The sequence below is a fragment of the Ailuropoda melanoleuca genome, chromosome 13 (assembly GCF_002007445.2).
Source record: "Ailuropoda melanoleuca isolate Jingjing chromosome 13, ASM200744v2, whole genome shotgun sequence".
In the NCBI taxonomy this organism is placed as follows: Eukaryota; Metazoa; Chordata; class Mammalia; order Carnivora; family Ursidae; genus Ailuropoda; species Ailuropoda melanoleuca.
Window position 1 is genome coordinate 6,719,635 of NC_048230.1, and position 18,247 is coordinate 6,737,881.

The 18,247-nt window shown below is 47.7% G+C and overlaps 1 protein-coding gene across 8 annotated transcripts in view; it reads left to right on the top strand.

The window, feature by feature from the left end:
- Positions 1 to 10,597, top strand: part of ADAP2 (ArfGAP with dual PH domains 2) — a 33,885-nt gene extending 23,288 nt beyond the window's left edge. For 2 of the 8 annotated variants that reach the window (XM_034640439.1, XM_019804130.2), the window contains exons 7-10: positions 873 to 956; positions 4,315 to 4,377; positions 6,110 to 6,187; positions 6,887 to 10,597. In XM_034640439.1, coding sequence (XP_034496330.1) covers positions 873 to 956; positions 4,315 to 4,377; positions 6,110 to 6,187; positions 6,887 to 7,540 — 879 coding nt within the window. In that variant the 3' untranslated portion in view covers positions 7,541 to 10,597. The remainder of the gene's footprint in view (positions 1 to 872; positions 957 to 4,314; positions 4,378 to 6,109; positions 6,188 to 6,886) is intronic. The other 6 variants (XM_034640441.1, XM_034640442.1, XM_034640444.1 and 3 more) reach the window with 6 other exon arrangements.
- Positions 10,598 to 18,247: the final 7,650 nt, after the last annotated feature.

Here is an 18,247-nt window from a genome sequence, read left to right on the forward strand (position 1 = left end):
ATCAAGCCCCGCATCAGGCTCCTCTGCTGGGAGCCTGCTTCTTCCTCTCCCACTCCTCCTGCTTGTGTTCCCTCTCCCGCTGGCTGTCTCTCTCTCTGTCAAATAAATAAATAAAATCTTAGAAAAAAAAAAAAGGAAAGAAAAAGAAAATCACTTTGGGGAAAAAAAAAAAGATCACTCTGGCTGCTATGGGGAGGCCCCATTGCAGAGCAGAGGAGCTAAGGCAGAGCCAGCTAGACCAGTGGCTCGCCAGGGATAGCGGTGGCCCACACTGCCGAGGATGCGCTCCCCCGGAATGACACGAGCAAGTCCAAGCCAGCTCTGGCCCAACTTGCACTCCAGGTGATGGGCATTCCCATTGCAGGAGAATCCGCAGGTGCACCCGCCCCTCCTTGAGAGCCAGTCTTTGACACCTGAAGACACTTGCTCTTCCAATTGTGTCCCATGGACCAGCATCACATCACCAGAGAGCTTGTGAGGAATGCAGGATCTCAGGCCCTACCTACCTCAAACCCACTGGATCCAAATCTGCATTTTAGAGAGATGCTCGGGTGATTCTTACACACTTTGGAAAGGGCCAAGCATGGCCCAAGGCCATTACCTAAGTCTAGCGCAGTTCACCTTGGTCTTTTCCCCGTGGCTCTGGACGTCTCTCTGTCAGTGGCTTCCCACCTGCTCGGGTGAGCCCCCCAGGCTCTGGCATTGTCCTCCCAGAAGCCTGTGATCAGCACATAGGCCCCTGAGCAGATCTGGGGTGGGGAATGTGCAGGTGCTGAACCTAAAGACCCAGCTAGCTTCCTGCCACCAAACTCAGCTCCCCCATGACCCCATCTCACAGGCTGTCTGTTTGTCCTCCTCATTTTTCTCCACAGGAGATAGTGGACTGGTTCAATGCCCTCCGTGCAGCCCGTCTGCAATACCTAAAAACAGCCTTTCCTGAGCTCCCAGAGTCTGAGGTGAGCTAAATGTGGACCCCAACTTCTTTTTTTTTTAAGATTTATTTATTTATTTGAGGGGGAGAGAAAGAGAGTGTGAGCAGAGGGAGGGAGAGAAGGAGAGAGAAGCAGACTCCCCGCTGAGTGCAGAGCCTGATGCGGGGCTTGATCTCACGACCCCGAGATCATGACGTGAGCAGAAACCAAGCTGAACCGACTGAGCCACCCAGGCGCCCTCCGGACCCCAACTTCTGAGTCTCCTCCCTGCCACCTCCTCTCCTTGTCTGCTGACCTCAAAAATACTCAGAGGCCAGACTAGCTTTGTTTGTGGACAAGACCTTGAGATTTGCGGTTGATGCCTCAAAGAGAAACCAAAGGCTTTCTTTGGGGGATTATGGCCTCACACACAGCAAGGAGCCTCCAAAATGTATGTCAGGGTGTCCGCTTTGGGATGCATAGCCACCATCCCCAGTGTCAGGGGGCTCAGGATTTGGGCATCTCTTTCTGAACCCTTCTTCCACTGAAATGTGCAAATGATCCCTAACGTACTGCTTACAAAGTGCTTTTGAGCCCATTTTATCTTTTATCTAGTAATGCCCTGTAGCAGACAGTTAGGTGGGGTGATTATTCCCATTTTACTGATGAGAAACGGAGTCCCAGGAAGATCAAGGGAACACCCGAGGGTGTTCTTCCCCCTCCAATGTCCTCCCTTTGCCCTTTTGTGTTCTGGTCTCGGGAAGACAGTGGGATCTTCTCCATTAGAGTTCTAACAGGAGCAGTCTGCCTTCTGTGGCCAAGGTAACGGTGATCCCGAGAGCTTCATTTTGGTTGTCCTCAGACATGTGGGGCACCCATCTACGTCTCTCAGGCATGTGGGGCAGAGGCTGCTGCCTGGAGCCAGGAGGCTCGGGCTCTCTTGGATGCTCTGTGGCTAACTCACTGCTTGACCGCTGCAGGTCACATCTCTTCTCGGAGGATCTGTTTCCACATCTGTAAGATGGCGGTTGGTCTGAGTCATCTTCAGGGTCCCTTCCAGCTTGGAGATGCTGTGGCCTGGGGTCTACTTTAGGCCCTGCTCTAGGAGGATTTTGTAAATGATGGGGGCGGAAACACCCTATGAAACCCAGGACTGTCTTTCTTTCTTTCTTTNCTTTCTTTTCTTTCTTTTCTTTCTTTTCTTTCTTTTCTTTCTTTTCTTTCTTTTCTTTTTTCTTTCTTTCTTTCTTTCTTTCTTTCTTTCTTTCTTTCTTTCTTTCTTTCTTTTCTTTTCTTTTCTTTCTTTCTGATTTTATTTATTTATTTGACAGAGAGAGAGACAGCCAGCGAGAGAGGGAACACAAGCAGGGGGAGGGGGAGAGGAAGAAGCAGGCTCCCAGTGGAGGAGCCCGATGTGGGGCTCGATCCCAGGATTCTGGGATCATGCCCTGAGCCGAAGGCAGATGCTTAATGACTGAGCCACTCAGGCACCCCAAAACCCAGGACTTTCTTATTCCAAACTGTTAGACCCTCCTTGAAACCCTGAATGCTCCTTAATTCCAAGGTTTGCAGGGAGCTAGGTTTTGGGAACAGGTGTCCACTCCAGGCCTGGCAATGCACAGAGATGGCAACTCTCTGGGAGTGACTCCAGCCAGGCCTGTGTCGCGAGCCTCCAGGTCTGCCCAGTCAGCACCCAGCATGAGTGAATGCATGCTCCGGGCAGGGTGCTGTGCGGGGTGAGTGCTGACTGGAGAGGTCGGAGGACAGACTCCCAGCCTTAGTCAGCTGGGCCAGCTCTCCAACTTTGCTGACCTCTGCAGAATACATTGGTCTCTGGTCAACTCCTCAGTGTCTTCTTGCCTCCCCTCATCACATTGTGGGTCTCCTCCCCACCCCCGTCTCTCTGCTGCCTTTCTTCTCCCCCTGTGGCTAGGGATGGCCTGAGGTTCTGGGCAGCCACCTGGACCTGGCTCAAGCGTAGGGATCCAGAGCTAGACACCCGGGGAGTTCCAGTTTGGGGGATGGTTCCAGGCCAAGAAAGGGGTGGCCTCTGAAGTCAGGGAAGCTGAAGCGTTACCTGGGGCACGTCGCCTCACTGCTCTGAGCCTCGGTGTGCTCATCGTCACCGTGGGGACAACATGTGCTTTCCAGGGCTGCTGTGACTTGAGTGAGCCATGGCCTCTAGGATGCAGTGAGCAGCGCTCCATCCATGTGATCTTCCTTCTCCCACTTGCTTCTCTAGGCTGAGACTGGCATGGCCCTGGCTCGGGTTCAAACTCCTGTTTGAAGCAGTTTAGGACTCTTCCTTCCAAATGAAGGAATGAAGGCCTACAGAATGTATTTTGGGGACAGGGGAGTGGTAGAGTTTATATTTTCATATTCGACTCACAGTTTTCTTCCTTTCGACTTCCCAGACTTGACTTCCCCTTTGCCCCTGCCCTGGGCCCTGGAGCTCTGGAGAACCAAGCCTCTCTGCTGTCAGAGGCCTGAGCTGACACTGGAAGCTCTAGACTTGCCAGTTTGACCCCCTAGAGCGTAGAAGGCCAGCATTCATTCCTGGGAACGTCTCTGAGTATAGGGTGGCAAGCTGGAAGGGATTCCGGGGATCACATACCCAGTCTCCTTATCACGCAGAGGGAGATGAGTCCAGAGAGGGATGAGGTCTTACCACGGTAGTACAGCTGGTGGAGGTCAGAGCTGCCACTGGGACCCAGGTCTCCCGGCTCCTAGTCCAGAGCTTTCTCTGCTTGCCCACTCTGCTAGCATTTCCTGTGGGCCTGTGTCCGAAACCCCAGCAGTGGCCAGGTCGTGGCCAGGGGCCTGCTCCGAGGACTCTGGCATGTCTACGTGTTAGCATCACGGTGGAGTGGGAGGAGTACCACTAGTGAAACGTCTAGTGTCTGTCAGCCCTACGTGTGAATGCCAGCTATATCCTTCCAGCGACACGGCTTAGGGAAAATTGCCAGCCACTTCTCTGGGGCCTGGTTTCTTCAGAAGTCCAATGAAGATAATAATGTCCACCTCACAGGGCGGGTGAGAATTGCACCCAGAGCCTGACACAAGTAGACCCTCAGAATATGCCCCCCGACACCAGCAGGGTTTCCTCAGAGCCTTGCCTCTGTCTACCTCCTGGGGTTGCTGAAGGAATCCTTAGACTAAGTCCTTAAGCCACGATTTGGCTCTGCTGGTAAGCTCTGCAAACATCCGAGATGCTGTCGTCTGACTCTGTTGAAATGTGAATATTGCATCCAATACCACATTCCAAATATAACCCTGTGAACCATGAGCACACATCCTTCCCCATTCCAAACTTCCGCTTTGCTGGGGAGCCAAGTGCAGCAGGGAACTTTGAACCCTTGGCGTGTGAGTGGGGGGGGTCAGTTTTATGTCTCTCTTCCCCCAGCTCGTGCCCCTCATCACCAGGAAGTACCTCAAACAAGGCTTCATGGAAAAGACTGGTCCAAAGGTACATTCCACCACTCTCTGTGGGACTTACATGGCCCTGGTTCCAGTGGGCAATAGGGCAGAATTTGGGAAGTGGGAGAGTGGGGGAACCAGGGGGTGGGAAGTGGGACGGAAGGGAAGTAAGCCAGTGTTTGTGAATTCCTGGAGCAAAAGACCAAGTGGAGACTGGTGAGCTGGTGTGTGGTCTGGGATTGCTGCAGGTGCTTCTCCTGATCCTTGAGTACCCTCCTTTTTTTTTTTTTTAAGATTTTATTTATTTATTTGACAGAGAGCACAAGTAGGCAGTAAGGCGGGCAGAGGGAGAGGGAGAACCAGGCTCCCCTCTGGCCAGAGAGCCCGGATGCAGGGCTTGCTCTCAGGACCTCGGCATCATGACCTGAGCCGAAGGCAGACAGACGCTTAACAGACTGAGCCACCCAGGCAGCTCTGGGTATCCTCCTTCTTTAGCAACATCACCAGCAGCTTCTTTCCTCTTCCTCTTCTTCTTTTTTTTTTTTTCTTAAGATTTTATTTATTTATTTATTTGAGAGAGAGAGCTTGAGCAGAGGGGAGGAGGAGGAGTAGAAGGAGAAGGGGAAGTAGACACCATGCTGAGCAGGGAGTACATGCAGCTCGATCCCAGGACCCTGAGATCGTGACCTGATCCAAAGGCAGATGCTTAACTGACTGAGCCACCCAGGCGCCCCAGCTTCCTTCCTCTTCTTTCCTCTTAACTCCATCTAACTGACCCCACTCCTGGGAAAGCATAGCTGAAAGGGCACTCTTTGGGGCGGCAGCTTTTGCACTTTCCAGAACTCTTTCATGCTTTGTTCTGGGGGCCTACCAGGACTGTCCAAGTGAGGTCTGAGAATGCACACCTACACACACATGGGCACACCCCTTCCCCGCACACACACCCTCCCTCCAACTCAGCCTCTGCCCTCCTTTTGCTAAACCTGCCCCAACTCCCGGTGCTGCTCATTCCCACTTATCTATGGAGGAAGGGGGGACTGGCCGCTCTTGGGTCTCCCTTGGAGGGTCCAGAGGGGTGGCGGCTTCTGTTGTGAGGGCGTCTGGGGGCGAGGGGGACCCCAGCCTTGATGCCGAGAGGGGCATGGCTCCAAGTCAAAAGGCTGGCTGGAGAGGGTCCTGGTGGTTGTGAGGGGAGGAAGGGGTGAAGGGAGAACGAGAAAGGAAAGCAGAGGTAACCTCCTAAAAAAACTCCGAAAGTAGCAGCAATCCAATGCTTTTTTTTTTTTTTTTTTAAGGTGTCCTATGTCAACAGGATGGATGTTAAGACTGCAGGGAAAGGTGTTAGGCAATCAGTGTGAAATAAAGCCTCTGGGCAGCTTAAAAAAACGAGTCAAAGCTTTGCCCATTTTATTTTCTGCCTTCACCAGCCGATGGCACAGCCACTCCCCAAGGGTTCTCGGCAGGGGCTTTCTTTCCCCTGACCTCGGTTAGAATTCCGCCCAGGCCAGCGCTGTCAGCACTGCTTCTCATTTCCCCAACTTCCTTTTTCTGAGACTTCTCGTCAGTAGCCTGAGAAAGAGAAGAGCCCCTTTTCCTACCCACAGAGGCGCCCAGAGGCACAGGGTGCAGCCGGCAGGGGGCGAGGAGCGGGGCAGAGCCTCCGGGAGGCGCGCTGGGGTGGCTGAGGGACTGGCCAGCTCTCTGGGCCCCGCCCAGACTGGCTCTTGACCTCTGTGCTCCCCCACTTGGCTGACCCTCCTATGAGCTTCTCTCTTTTGCAGCAGAGAGAACCTTTCAAGAAAAGGTGGTTTGCCCTGGACCCCCAGGAGCGGAGGCTGCTATATTACAAGAACCCGCTGGTAAGAGCCACTGCCGGCCCCTCTCCAATGCACCCCCAGACAGAGGTGGGGTCCGTGCTGGGAGGCGGGGGCGTGGGGGAGCGGCAGTGCGGGAGAAACCTGGCGAGGAACACACCTCCCCCTTTGCTCCTCTCTAAGTCATCTCCTGTGCATAGAGCTTATCTCGTCCACCTTCAGGACTCCTCTGTGTATCCAAAATGCTGCCAATGTGGTTAGACAGGTTGCTGCTGGTCCTCTGGCTCCAGGGCTCACTTCTCACAGGGGGGCTAGTGGTTAGGACTGTGGGCTTTAGACCTTGCAGTGCTGCCACTTAGCGGTACACCTTGGGCAGGGCACTTACCTCTCTGTGCCTCAGTTTCCACCTCTGGAAAATAGGCTTACAACAGTGCCTTCCTCAGAGGTTGCCATGAGGATCACATGAGTTACTTAAGGTCAAGCAAGCACTTGAATTCTTGGTGCGTAGTAAGCTGTCCATAAATGTTAAGTAAGCATCATTTTAACAGATCACGTGTGTGATTTCTTTTATGGTTTTATAGCCTTTCAAATTCTGGGTCCCACCAAGCAGAGGTCTCCAACAGAGACCCTCATTACACACATAAAACACCTCTTTCTAAAATGGAGCTTGGGGGGATGTCCGGGCTGCAGGTGCCGGTCTGCCCCAGGTGTGGCCTCCGATGACCAGGTGTCCTCTACCTTCAGGATGCCTTTGAACAGGGCCAGGTTTTTCTTGGGAGCAAAGAGCAGGGGTACGGAGTGTCTGAAGACCTGCCCAAGGGCATCCGAGGGAACCGCTGGAAAGCTGGCCTCACCATCGTCACGCCTGAGCGGAGATTTGTCTTCACCTGCCCCAGCGAGAAGGAGCAGCGGGAATGGCTGGAGAGTTTCCAGGATGTCCTCTCCCGCCCCTTGACACCCCTCAACGTCCTCCGTAAGATGGGCAGCCTGGGCTTTGTTCTTTCGGCCAAGGGCAGAAGGCAGCCAGGGGCCTCGCAGAGTTCAGCTGGGAGCCCTGGAACCGAGGTCATGGCTCCTGACTGTGCTTTTAGCATTTTCTTCTCTTCCTGCCAAAGAAAAGTACAGACAGTGCACATTGTTGCCAGGAAGCCCTCTCTGTCCGTGCACAGTTCTTCTGTGGGGAGCTCTACCCCGTTAACTCCCCGCCCCCCACCTGTCCCTCTCCGCGTGAGAAACCCTGGCCTGTTATTATTAGCTACGGTCACTCGCACTGGGCAACTCCTGGGGTCATGGGTTCCTCTCCACTCATTGAGGGAAGGCTATTTTTGGTGCCCTTCTCTTCTCTGCGTCCTCCCTTCTGTCTGCTTCTCTCCTGCTCCTCCCCTTCACCCCAGATGAGTTACAAGTAGGTTTCTGTCTGCTGAGAGCCCTGTTAAAAATGGGAAGACATTCTGAGCTGGGGCAGGAAACTTCTGGCCCAGGGCCTGGTTTGGGGGCACCAGGAAGAAGGTCTGTGTTGGAAAAAGGACAGATCAAGGAGATGACCCCACACGGCCCCTTAGGAGAAACTCTTGTGCCCTTTGAGTCAGGCCAGTATAAACCCACACTGTTTTCACTTTCCAAAATTTTAAAGCCAAAGAGCCTGAGGACCAGACTTGGAAGTTGTTAGGGAGCCCATCAGCTGGTGCTTTCTCTTCCCTGCAGGCCTGCTTGTCTGACTCTCTGTTTCTTTGTGTCTCACTCTCTACTCTGGTGTGTGTCCCCTCTGTCTCTCGCCCCTTTGGTTGTTTTTTTAATTCTGGTTCTCTGTCATTGTGCCCCTGTCCCCTTGCTGTCCCTTCTCTCCAGTAGGACTACACTGGCACGGTTATCACCTCAGCTCTCTTCTTGCTCCCCTGGCAGCAGAATCATCGGAGAGAGGCCACAGCAGCAGGTGACCACTGGCCGAGGAGCTGGCCACTGGTCACCCGGAGCTCATGGTAGGAAGGACAAGTTCTCACCTCGGCCTTGGTTGCCCCACAGGAGTGCCCCACCGTCAGCAGCCATGGCTGGTCCATGAATTCTGCCAAGACTGAAGCTTTGGCCTTTACCTGCTGGCTCCCTGGGCATTCCCACTGCCTGGCCCCGGGGTGTCTTGGGGGTCAGGACATGTCCTCAAGGCCCCGGACCTCTGAAATGAAGGCACCGCCATGACGAGCCACCCACCGTGTCATGCAAGTGGCATGTTTGCTCAAAGAGAAAACAAGTTGATTCTGGCACTAACCATAAGGAAGTCGTCCGACAAATCCACGTGAGGGACATTCTATAAAACAGCTGGCCTGGACTCTTCCAAAGTGTCAGTATCATGAAGGATAAAGTAGTGAGGAAACTGTTCTAGGTCAAAGAAGACTAAGGAGGCAACAAAACACAATTCACAAGTCTTGCTTGGATCCTGGATTTTTATGCTTTTTTTTTTTTTAAGATTTTTATTTTTGAGTAATCTCTACACCCAACATGGGGCTCAAACTCACGACCCTGAGATCAAGAGTCGCACACTCCACCGACTGAGCCCGCCAGGCGCCCCCTGCATCCTGGATTTTTAAAAAGCAGCTATAAAGGACATAATACCTGGGGAAGTTTGAATATGGATGTATGTTAGCTAATCGTGTTGTGAGACTGATAATTATGTTGTATTTGTGTAGGAGATTGCCTTGTTCTTGGTGGATATGTCCTGAAGTGTTCAGGGGTAAAACGTCATAATTTTTAGTCTATGACTGACTCTTAAATGGGTCAACAAAGAATAAGTGTCTGTGTACATGTATATAGAGAGAGTATATACATATCTATAGTGTGTGTGTGTGTATATGGAAGACAGGAAGTATACACACACACATATACAGGGAGAGAGAGAGAGAAAGCGAGCCTCTGTGCAAAATATTAGCAACTGAGGAATCTAGATGAAGTATAGATGGGTCTTTGTTGTCCTATTGGTGCAAATTTTCTAGCGACTCAAACGTGTCCAGATTAAACACTTGGAAGCTGGGGGAAATTTTTAAAGAAACACCCACTGCCACTCTTCAAAAGCAGTGTGTTTTCTACATGAATCAAAACCGTTCCTGGGAAAGTCTCGTCTTTGTGCCCATTTTAGAAGAAATGAAAACCCAGAGAACACACACACACAAAAACAAACACCAGGGTCCAGTTTGATTATCGTCCTATTCGGAAGCAAAGAAGCAAGCCAAGGAGGCCAGTGCCCTGGACCCCAGGGCAGAGAGCTCTCCAGTGTGCGAGCCAGCTCCAGCCTTGCCGCCGACTTGAAATGGTCAGAAACCTCACTTTCCCACCTGCGTGCCTTGGTTTTTCTCTTTCAAATGAGGAAGGTGTACTAACTACTGAAATTCCATGGACACAACACATAGTTTAGAGCCTCTCCCAGGCGCCAGGCTCTGTGCCAAGCCCTGGGAATAGGGCGGGAACCAGATGGTCCCTGCTGTCACAGATGACAGGCTGCTGTAAGGTGACTCTTCCATGGGGTGGGACAATGCCATGAGTGCTCAGAAAAGGAAGTGCAGCCCGCTGTGGGAGCCTGCAACACGGGGTTTCCCCTCACTGGGGGAGGGGGGCGGGGGGGGGGACTCTGTCCTCTCCAGAAAGTGATGTTGCAGTTGAAACCTTGGAGATATTTACAGGTTAGTCACTGGGAAGATGGTGAGGAAAACACTTGTCTAAGGGAAGATGTTCAAAGGCCCTTAGATGGGAAAGAGGAACTGAAAAATCTGGAATGGCTGAAGTGTTAGAGAAATAGATCACCGAGGTCCCTGCTCTGTGATTCTTCGTCCTTCAGGTCACGAGCAGAACGACATTTGGTGCGCTCTTCATTTTGGTGGAGTCCGACCGCGTTGGGTGGGTGTTTAGTAGAGTCTCTGCTTCTTATGGGGTTTTCCTACGGATCCCCCAGAGGACAAGCAACATTATTGGAGTGTCTTTCCGGAGGCTTCCTGACACCCCAGATGGAGATGGGGGTGCTTCCTCTTCTGGCCCCTTAAGCACCTTGAAAATGTCTGTTTCAACACCTGCTGGGTTGTATATTAAGGGTCAGTTTACTCATCTGCCTTTTTCACTACCCATGAGCTCGGTCTAGAGAGGAAGAAAGAAGTAAGCAGGCAATCGCAAAGCTACTTGGCCTGAAGAAGCAAAGTCCGTGATCAGATTTGAAACTTAGGAGAACAATGCAGCAACATAGAGTGTGGGAAGGAAGTAGAGAGACCAACTGGGAGGCCATGGCATAAATCACAAACACCACAGTCGTGTAATTGTGGGCCTGTGTCTGAGGCAGCACACCAGCTCTCCTTCCCACCTCTTCCTTCTTAAACATCCTTCTTCTGTTCAGAAAAGCAAGCCATACCTCTTACCCACCTTAAACCTTACATCGCTCCAAGGCAATGAAAATCATTGGGACGCCAAATAAAGAGACAGTTCAAAATAGGAGTGACAAGCCTCCTTTTTAAAATCTTTTACATTGTTCTATACTAAAGTTGACTTCTTTTGTACTGTTCTGTAAATTTGAATACATAAATGGATTCCTGTAACTACCACCACAATCAGAATAAAGAATGGTTCCATCACCTCAAACACTCCCGGGTGCTACTTCCGCATGGCCACACCCTTCCACTGCCACCTGCCAACCACAGCTCTGTTCTTCATCAGTCCAGATTGACATTTTTGAGGATGTCCTGTGAATGGAATCCTTCAGTATGTAATTTTTGAAACTGGCTTCTTTCACTCAGTATAATGTCTTCGAGAGTCATCCAAGTCATTGCGTGTATCAACAATTATTATTGCTGAGTCGTAGTGCAGTGTATGGGTGTACTGTGGTTTGTTTATCCCACAGACTAGGACTCCGCCATAAGAAGGAAGGAATTATTGGTACATGCAACAATATCAGGAGTGGAGCTGCTGGGTCATATGCTGGACCATTGCACATTCCCACTGGCAATGTCCTAGAGTTCCAGGGGCTCTGCCCAGAAGTCCAGTGCACTATCCATGGCTCCACAGAGCCACGCAGAGAGTTCCAGTTACCCTACATCTTCACCAGTGCTTGGTCTTGTCGGTGTTCTTAATGTTAACAGTTGGAGTAGGTGTGTAGTGGTATCCCCGCGGTTTAATTTGCATTTCCCTAGAGGCTGGCAATGCTGAACATCTTTTCATATGCTTATCTGCCAGTCTTGTGTCTTTGGGGAAGTGACTTTGTATCCCTGTCTCATTTTTTAAAGAATTTATTTATTCACGTTTTAAAAAAAGATTTTATTTGAGAGAGAGACAGAACACAAGAAGGGAGAGGGGCAGAGGGAGGGGGACGAGCAGACTTGCCACTGAGCAGGGAGTCTGACATGGGGCTCGATCTCAGGACTCTGGGATCATGACATGAGCCAAAGTTAGACACTTAACCGACTGAGCCACCCATGCGCCCCTCATTTTTTAGTTGTATAGTTTCTTTTCTTTACTGTTGAATTTTGAGAATTCTTTATACATTCTTTTTTTCTTTAAGATTTTATTTATTTATTTGACAGAGAGACAGCCAGCGAGAGAGGGAACACAAGCAGGGGGAGCGGGAGAGGAAGAAGCAGGCTCCCAGCTGAGCAGGGAGCCCGATGCGGAACTCGATCCCAGGACCCTGGGATCACGTCCTGAGTTGAAGGGAGATGCTTAACGACTGAGCCACCCAGGTGCCCCTTCTTTATACATTGTTGATATCAGTGCTTTGACAGACATGGGATGTGCAAATATTTCTCCCCAATCTGTAGCTTTTTATTCTAACAGTACCAGTGAAGTCTTCTTAAGGCATGGAGGTCAGGGTTTATGACTTCCTTTGTTTTTTGCAGACTTTTATTGGTGACAAAGTTAGGCATTAAAGATGGGGTGTTTTGGCTTATGTTTGGATCTTGTGAATTCGTATGAAGTAGAGTGGAAATAAGGATGATGTTCATTTAATGACTTTTCCAGCCCCTAACAAAATGTGCTTTGTCCCTGAAGGAATCCAGGAAGAGCAAAGCAAAGCACTGGTACATGTTAATGGCGGTCCTACCTTATTTCATCCAGTGCACAAATTCAGGAACTTGTCCTTTCCCATCTAACTTAATATTAGAACCCAGTGTCACAGGGATGTGTATTAACACACCTGTGTTGTGTGTGTGTGTGTGTGTGTGTTTAAGATTTTATTTATTTTAGAGAGAGCGCACATGGGCTAAGTGAGGGAGGAGGGGACAGAGGCAGAGGGAGAGAGAGAATTTCCAGCAGACTCCCTGCTGAGCAGGGAGCCTGACTCAGGCTCGATTCCGATCCCACAACCAACCGAGGACCACAACATCTGGGTGGGACGCTTAACCAGCTGACCCACCCAGTCTCCCATTAACACGTCTATTTGAATTTAACAATAATGTCAGATTCTCTGACAGAAAATGAGTCTGACTTGCCTGACTGGTTTGATTTGAGAACTGGCCTTGCCAAATTAGGTGTGACAAGTATTTTGCATAAATTGGATAATCTGCAGCTCCCAAATTTTAAAGAAAATACATTTCAAACATAGAAAAGTATCTTTCCAAAAAATATTAGATTGACTAAAATGTATTGAAATGAATCATATTCTAATTTTTCTAGCTCTTTTAGAGTGTATCAGGTTTAACAAAGTGACTCATAAAAGAGTGACTGGTTTAATTGATAGTAATTTGGTAAGCCTTGGCAAAGTTTTGTTAGCANTAAAATGTATTGAAATGAATCATATTCTAATTTTTCTAGCTCTTTTAGAGTGTATCAGGTTTAAAAAAGTGACTCATAGGGGCACCTGGGTGGCACAGCGGTTAATCGTCTGCCTTCGGCTCAGGGCGTGATTCTGGCCTTATGGGATCGAGCCCCACATCAGGCTCTTCCGCTAATGAGCCTGCTTCTTCCTCTCCCACTCCCCCTGCTTGTGTTCCCTCTCTCGCTGGCTGTCTCTATCTCTGTCAAATAAATAAATAAAATCTTTAANAGTGTATCAGGTTTAACAAAGTGACTCATAAAAGAGTGACTGGTTTAATTGATAGTAATTTGGTAAGCCTTGGCAAAGTTTTGTTAGCATACCTCTCAGAAAATGAGAAAGTGAATACTTCTTTTTTCTTTAAGTTTTTATTTATTTAATCTCTACACCCAACATGGGGCTCAGACTCATGACCCAGAGATCAAGGGTTGCTTGCTCTTCCAACTGAGCCAGCCAGGCACCCCAAGAAAGTGAATACTTCTAATGATTTTTGCAATACAGGCAGTTTCAAATTCTTTGTTCTCAATAAAAATTAAAGGAAAATCTAATCAATCTGGTCAGCTGAGAGATTACTAAGTAATTTCTGATAATGGATCACTGTGTGGTTTTTTTTTTTTTTTTTGCTCTCAGAAAGTGTTCAACAAAATATATGACATTGTTGTCATTTATATATGTGGACAAGATTCCTCAGCACTAACATTTATAAAAACAAAAAATAGGAGTATAATTTATTACTGATCCTTGTTTAATTCTGTTGTTATGTTCAGCTCTCATATAACTCAATAGCAAAATAAAAATACAATTTAAAAATGGACAGAAGACCTAAATAGATATTTTTCCAAAGAAGATGTGCGAATCAGCAGCAGGTGCGTGAGAAGGTGCTTAACATCATAATCATCGGGGAAACGCAAATCCAAACACCAATGAGATATAACCTCGCTGTGAGAATAGCTATCAAAGAGACTAGAGATAACAAGTGTTAGCCAAAATGTGGAGAAAAGGGAACCCCTGTGCGCTGCTGGTGAGAATGTAAATTGGTGCAGCCACTATGGAGAACAGTTATGGAGGTTTCTCAAAAATTAATAATAGAACTACCATATAATCCAGTAATCTCATTTCTGGGTATGTATCTGAAGGAAATGCAATCACTGTCTCAAAGAGCTGCTGCCCCCTGTGTTCATTGCAGCATAATACACAATTGCCAAGACATGGAAACAGCCTCTGTCTATATTAACAGATGAATGGATAAAGAAAATGCACACACATACACGCACACACACCCCTTTAGGGCATTTTGCTAAATGAAATAAAGCAGAGAAAAATACTGTATGATCTCACATGTGGAATCTAAAAAAGCTGAACTCAGAAACACCGAGTATAGAATGGTGGTTGCCAGGGACTGGAAAGTGGGGGGAAATGGGGAGATGTAGGACAGAGTTTCAATTTCCACTTATAGGATGAATAAATTCTGGGGATCTATTGTACAGCATGGTGATTATTGTTCACTATTCTGTATATTTGAAAGTTGCTGAGAGAGTAGATCTTAAATGTTCTCATCAGCCTCGAAAAAGTGTGATTATGTGAGATGATGGAGGTGTTCCCTAACCGTATTATGGTAATCATTTTGCAATATATATATGTGCGTTAAATAAATAATCATATTGTACATCTTAAACTTAAAGGCAATGTTACATGTCAATTGAGATATTTCAGTAAAGCTGGAGAAAAAAGTAATGTTCACCCACAGATAAATGCATTTTTGAAAGAAACCAGCCCATCCATCTCATTAAGAGCCGTAATTCCAAAAAATTTTGACTTTCTGTTTAATAATTATTTATATAAACTTGTATTTGTTTTGACTGCTAATAATAAGTTTTTAAAATATTTATTTGAGACAGAGAGAGCATGAGCAGGGAGGGGCAGAGAAAGAGAGAGGGAGTCTCAAGCAGACTCCGAGCTGAGTGTGGAGCCCAACACAGGGCTCGATCTCATGACCCTGAGATCATGACTTGAGTGGAAACCAAGAGTTGGACACTTAACTAACTGTGCCACCCAAGCGCCCTGACTGCTACTACTAATTTTAATGATAATCCAGAAGAAAAATTTAACAAGAGCCTTTTTCTTATAGTAAGTAAAACAGATTTAAAATTATACACACCCACATTTTTATTGCAGAGAATTATTACAAGTTGATAAAAGTGATTACAAAATGATAAAAGACTTTCACACGTAAGATAGATTGCCTTAGAATATCATTCTGTGGAATTGGACAGCTTAGAAGAAATGGATAAATTCCTAGAAACATACAAACTACCAAAACTGAAACAGGAAGAAATAGAAAATTTGAGCAGACCATTAACCAGCAAAGAAATTGAATCAGTACTAAAAAAACTCCCAACAAACAAAACTCCAGTGATGTGGGAAACAAAGGAAAAGAAAAATTAAATTTCCTTACTACTTACAGCCCATAGACAAGCCCTTGGAAGAGGCAGAGTAACATTCCTCTAGGAACTCAGCTGCCTTGATGTTAGTACTTTGTTAAGGGCAAACGGCAATCTCAGCCCAGCCCCCAGGATCCTGTAAGTCTACTTTAACATATAAAAATTCCTTTGGAGGGGCACCTGTGTGGTGCAGTTGGTTAAGCATCTGACTCTTGGATTCCACTCGGGTTGTGATCTCATGGTCCTAAGATCGAGCCCGCATTGGGCTCCATGCTCAGCTGGAGTTTGCTTGAGAATCTCTCTCTCCCTCTCCCTCTGCCCCTCCTGCTCATGCTCCCTCTTTCTTTCTCTTTTTTTTCTTTAAGATTTTATTTGTCAGGGACGCCTGGGTGGCTCAGATTTTATTTCTTTATTTGTCAGAGAGAGAGAGAGCACACAAGCAGGGACAGCGGCAGGTAGAGGGAAAAGCAGGCTCCCCGCTGAGCAGGGCCCTATTTGGGGCTCCATCCCAGGACTCTGGGATCATGACCTGAGCCAAAGGCATATGCTTAACCAACTGAGCCACCCAGGCATCCCTCTCTCTCTAAAATAAATTAATTAATCTTTAAAAAATAAATAAAATTTCCTTTGGAAAATTCCTTTATCTCTACCCCCCAAGATATATGTTGACAATCATCTCCCAAGCATATGACTCACCAATATACATCTGAAGGATCTCATGACTAAGGCTTTATTAGTAATAAATAACCTTTTTCTAACAATAGCTAGTCCCCTCAAGGTCCTAGAAACTTGCTTCCAAAATTCCTTGGAGACTTTCGCTATCCCTAACTTTCTCCCAACTTGAAAGTATATAATGGGCCAGTTTTCATGAGCCCAGCGCACTCTTTCTGCCCAGGGGTCCTGTCCTCGTGCTCTCATAAAACCACCTTTTTGCACTCAAGACGTCTCAAGAATTCTTTCTTGGCCGTCAGCTCCAAACCCCAACAACTTTCCTATATCACGAGGACCAGATGACTTCACAGGTGAATTCTACCAAACATTTAAAGAAGAGTTAATACCTAGTCTTCTCAAACTATTCCAAAACAGAGAAAAGGAAGAACATAGTTCTCTGGAGAAGGTGGAATGGAAATGCAAATTTCAGGAAGATGAAAGGATGAGAAAATTTCCAACAGAAATGAAGAACTTGTTCGTGTATTTTTACAGCTAGGGCTGACTCCTTCTACTCCTACCCCCTTTCTGGTAACCACTGTATGTTTTTGCATGAAACTTTCAGGAATTGTCCAAGAAAAAGTTTGAAGACCACTGGGTAATCCACTCTTTCAAGAAACTTGGGTGTCTAATAGAGAAGAGAAGGAGAGGTGGCTAGAGTCATGCTTCTTTTTTTTTTTTTTTTAAGATTTTATTTATTTATTCGACAGAGATAGAGACAGCCAGCGAGAGAGGGAACACAAGCAGAGGGAGTGGGAGAGGAAGAAGCAGGCTCATAGCGGAGGAGCCTGACGTGGGGCTCGATCCCATAACGCCGGGATCACGCCCTGNGGACCACTGGTTAATCCACTCTTTCAAGAAACTTGGGTGTCTAATAGAGAAGAGAAGGAGAGGTGGCTAGAGTCATGCTTCTATTAAAGGAGATTTTCTTTTTTTAAGTTGGAAAACATAAGCATGCGTCTTTGGTGTTGTGCCTATATTTTAGAAAAGAGAGGCACAGAGAAACAGTTTAACACCAATGAGGAGACTTCGGAACAAAATCCACGTAACATATCAGGATAGGCTAAGTTACGCTACAGCCACAGCACCCACTAAATCTCTGTAAGCTTAACATATTACAAGTTTATGTTTCTCTTTCACTACATGTTCTAGCGTGGGTCCGCAGGGGGTCTGCTCATCTTCGCCACTCAGAGACCCAGGCCACCAGATGACGACTTCATCTCCACAGTCAGGGCATTTGGCAGAAAGGGATACAATGACTTACCCACTAGCTTTTGAAGCTGGTGGAAAGGTAACAACTACTCTGCACATTTCAAGTGGGTCAGAGAAGCGCCAATCCTACCGGGTGCTGCAAAGAGCTGGAAACTTCAGTAGGTAGTTCTATTGACTACTACCTGCCATTTCCAGTGTTAGAAATAGCCACAAATTTGTATTATCTGGTAGCTACTTTGGGGCCAGGCAAGATGGGGTGAAATAAAATATGAGATATCGTTAGTTCATTTCAACAGATTATAGAGATGGGGGTTCTGGTCTCTGCCACTCAATTACTGCTGTGTAAACCCGAAAGGTCCCTTGCCTCTTTGGGGCTCCGGGGAGGATGTGATGTTCTTCCAGCTCCAACGTTTTCCTGCTGCAATGAGCGTGGGGCTGGAATAAGAGGAGAGGCGGAAGCCAGCGAGCCCAATGAGGGCCAGGCGCGCTACCTCAAGAAAACAGACCTTCTAGTAGTTTTGTCCGGATGCCTGTTGGGTAACGTGCTTTCAGCCAGCAGAGAGCAGTAAGGAGACCATGGCACAGCTCTGCATTGGAATAGCCGTTTGAAAAGTCTAGGGGGTCGCTCAACTTTGGGTGCGCGTTAGAATCGTCCGACGGAGGTTTTTCAGAATCCCGGCGCCGGGCTCCACCCCAGACGAAGAAATCAGATTCTCTGGGAGTGAAGCCCCAGCATCGGTATTTTTAAGAAGCTGTGTGCACCGAGTATTCTTTAACCCTTTACTACTAGTTGGGAATGGCTGGATGACATCTAGGGGGCGCATGCTCAGAAAAAGTTCTTGAACCGAACCCCCTCTTTCTTCTTATCTCAGGGGCTGTCGGGGTTGCGTTTTAATGGGCTAGGGGAGTGGGGCGGGGCGGGTTTTTTTTTTTTTTTTTTTTTTTTTTTTTTTTTTTTTTTTTTTTTTT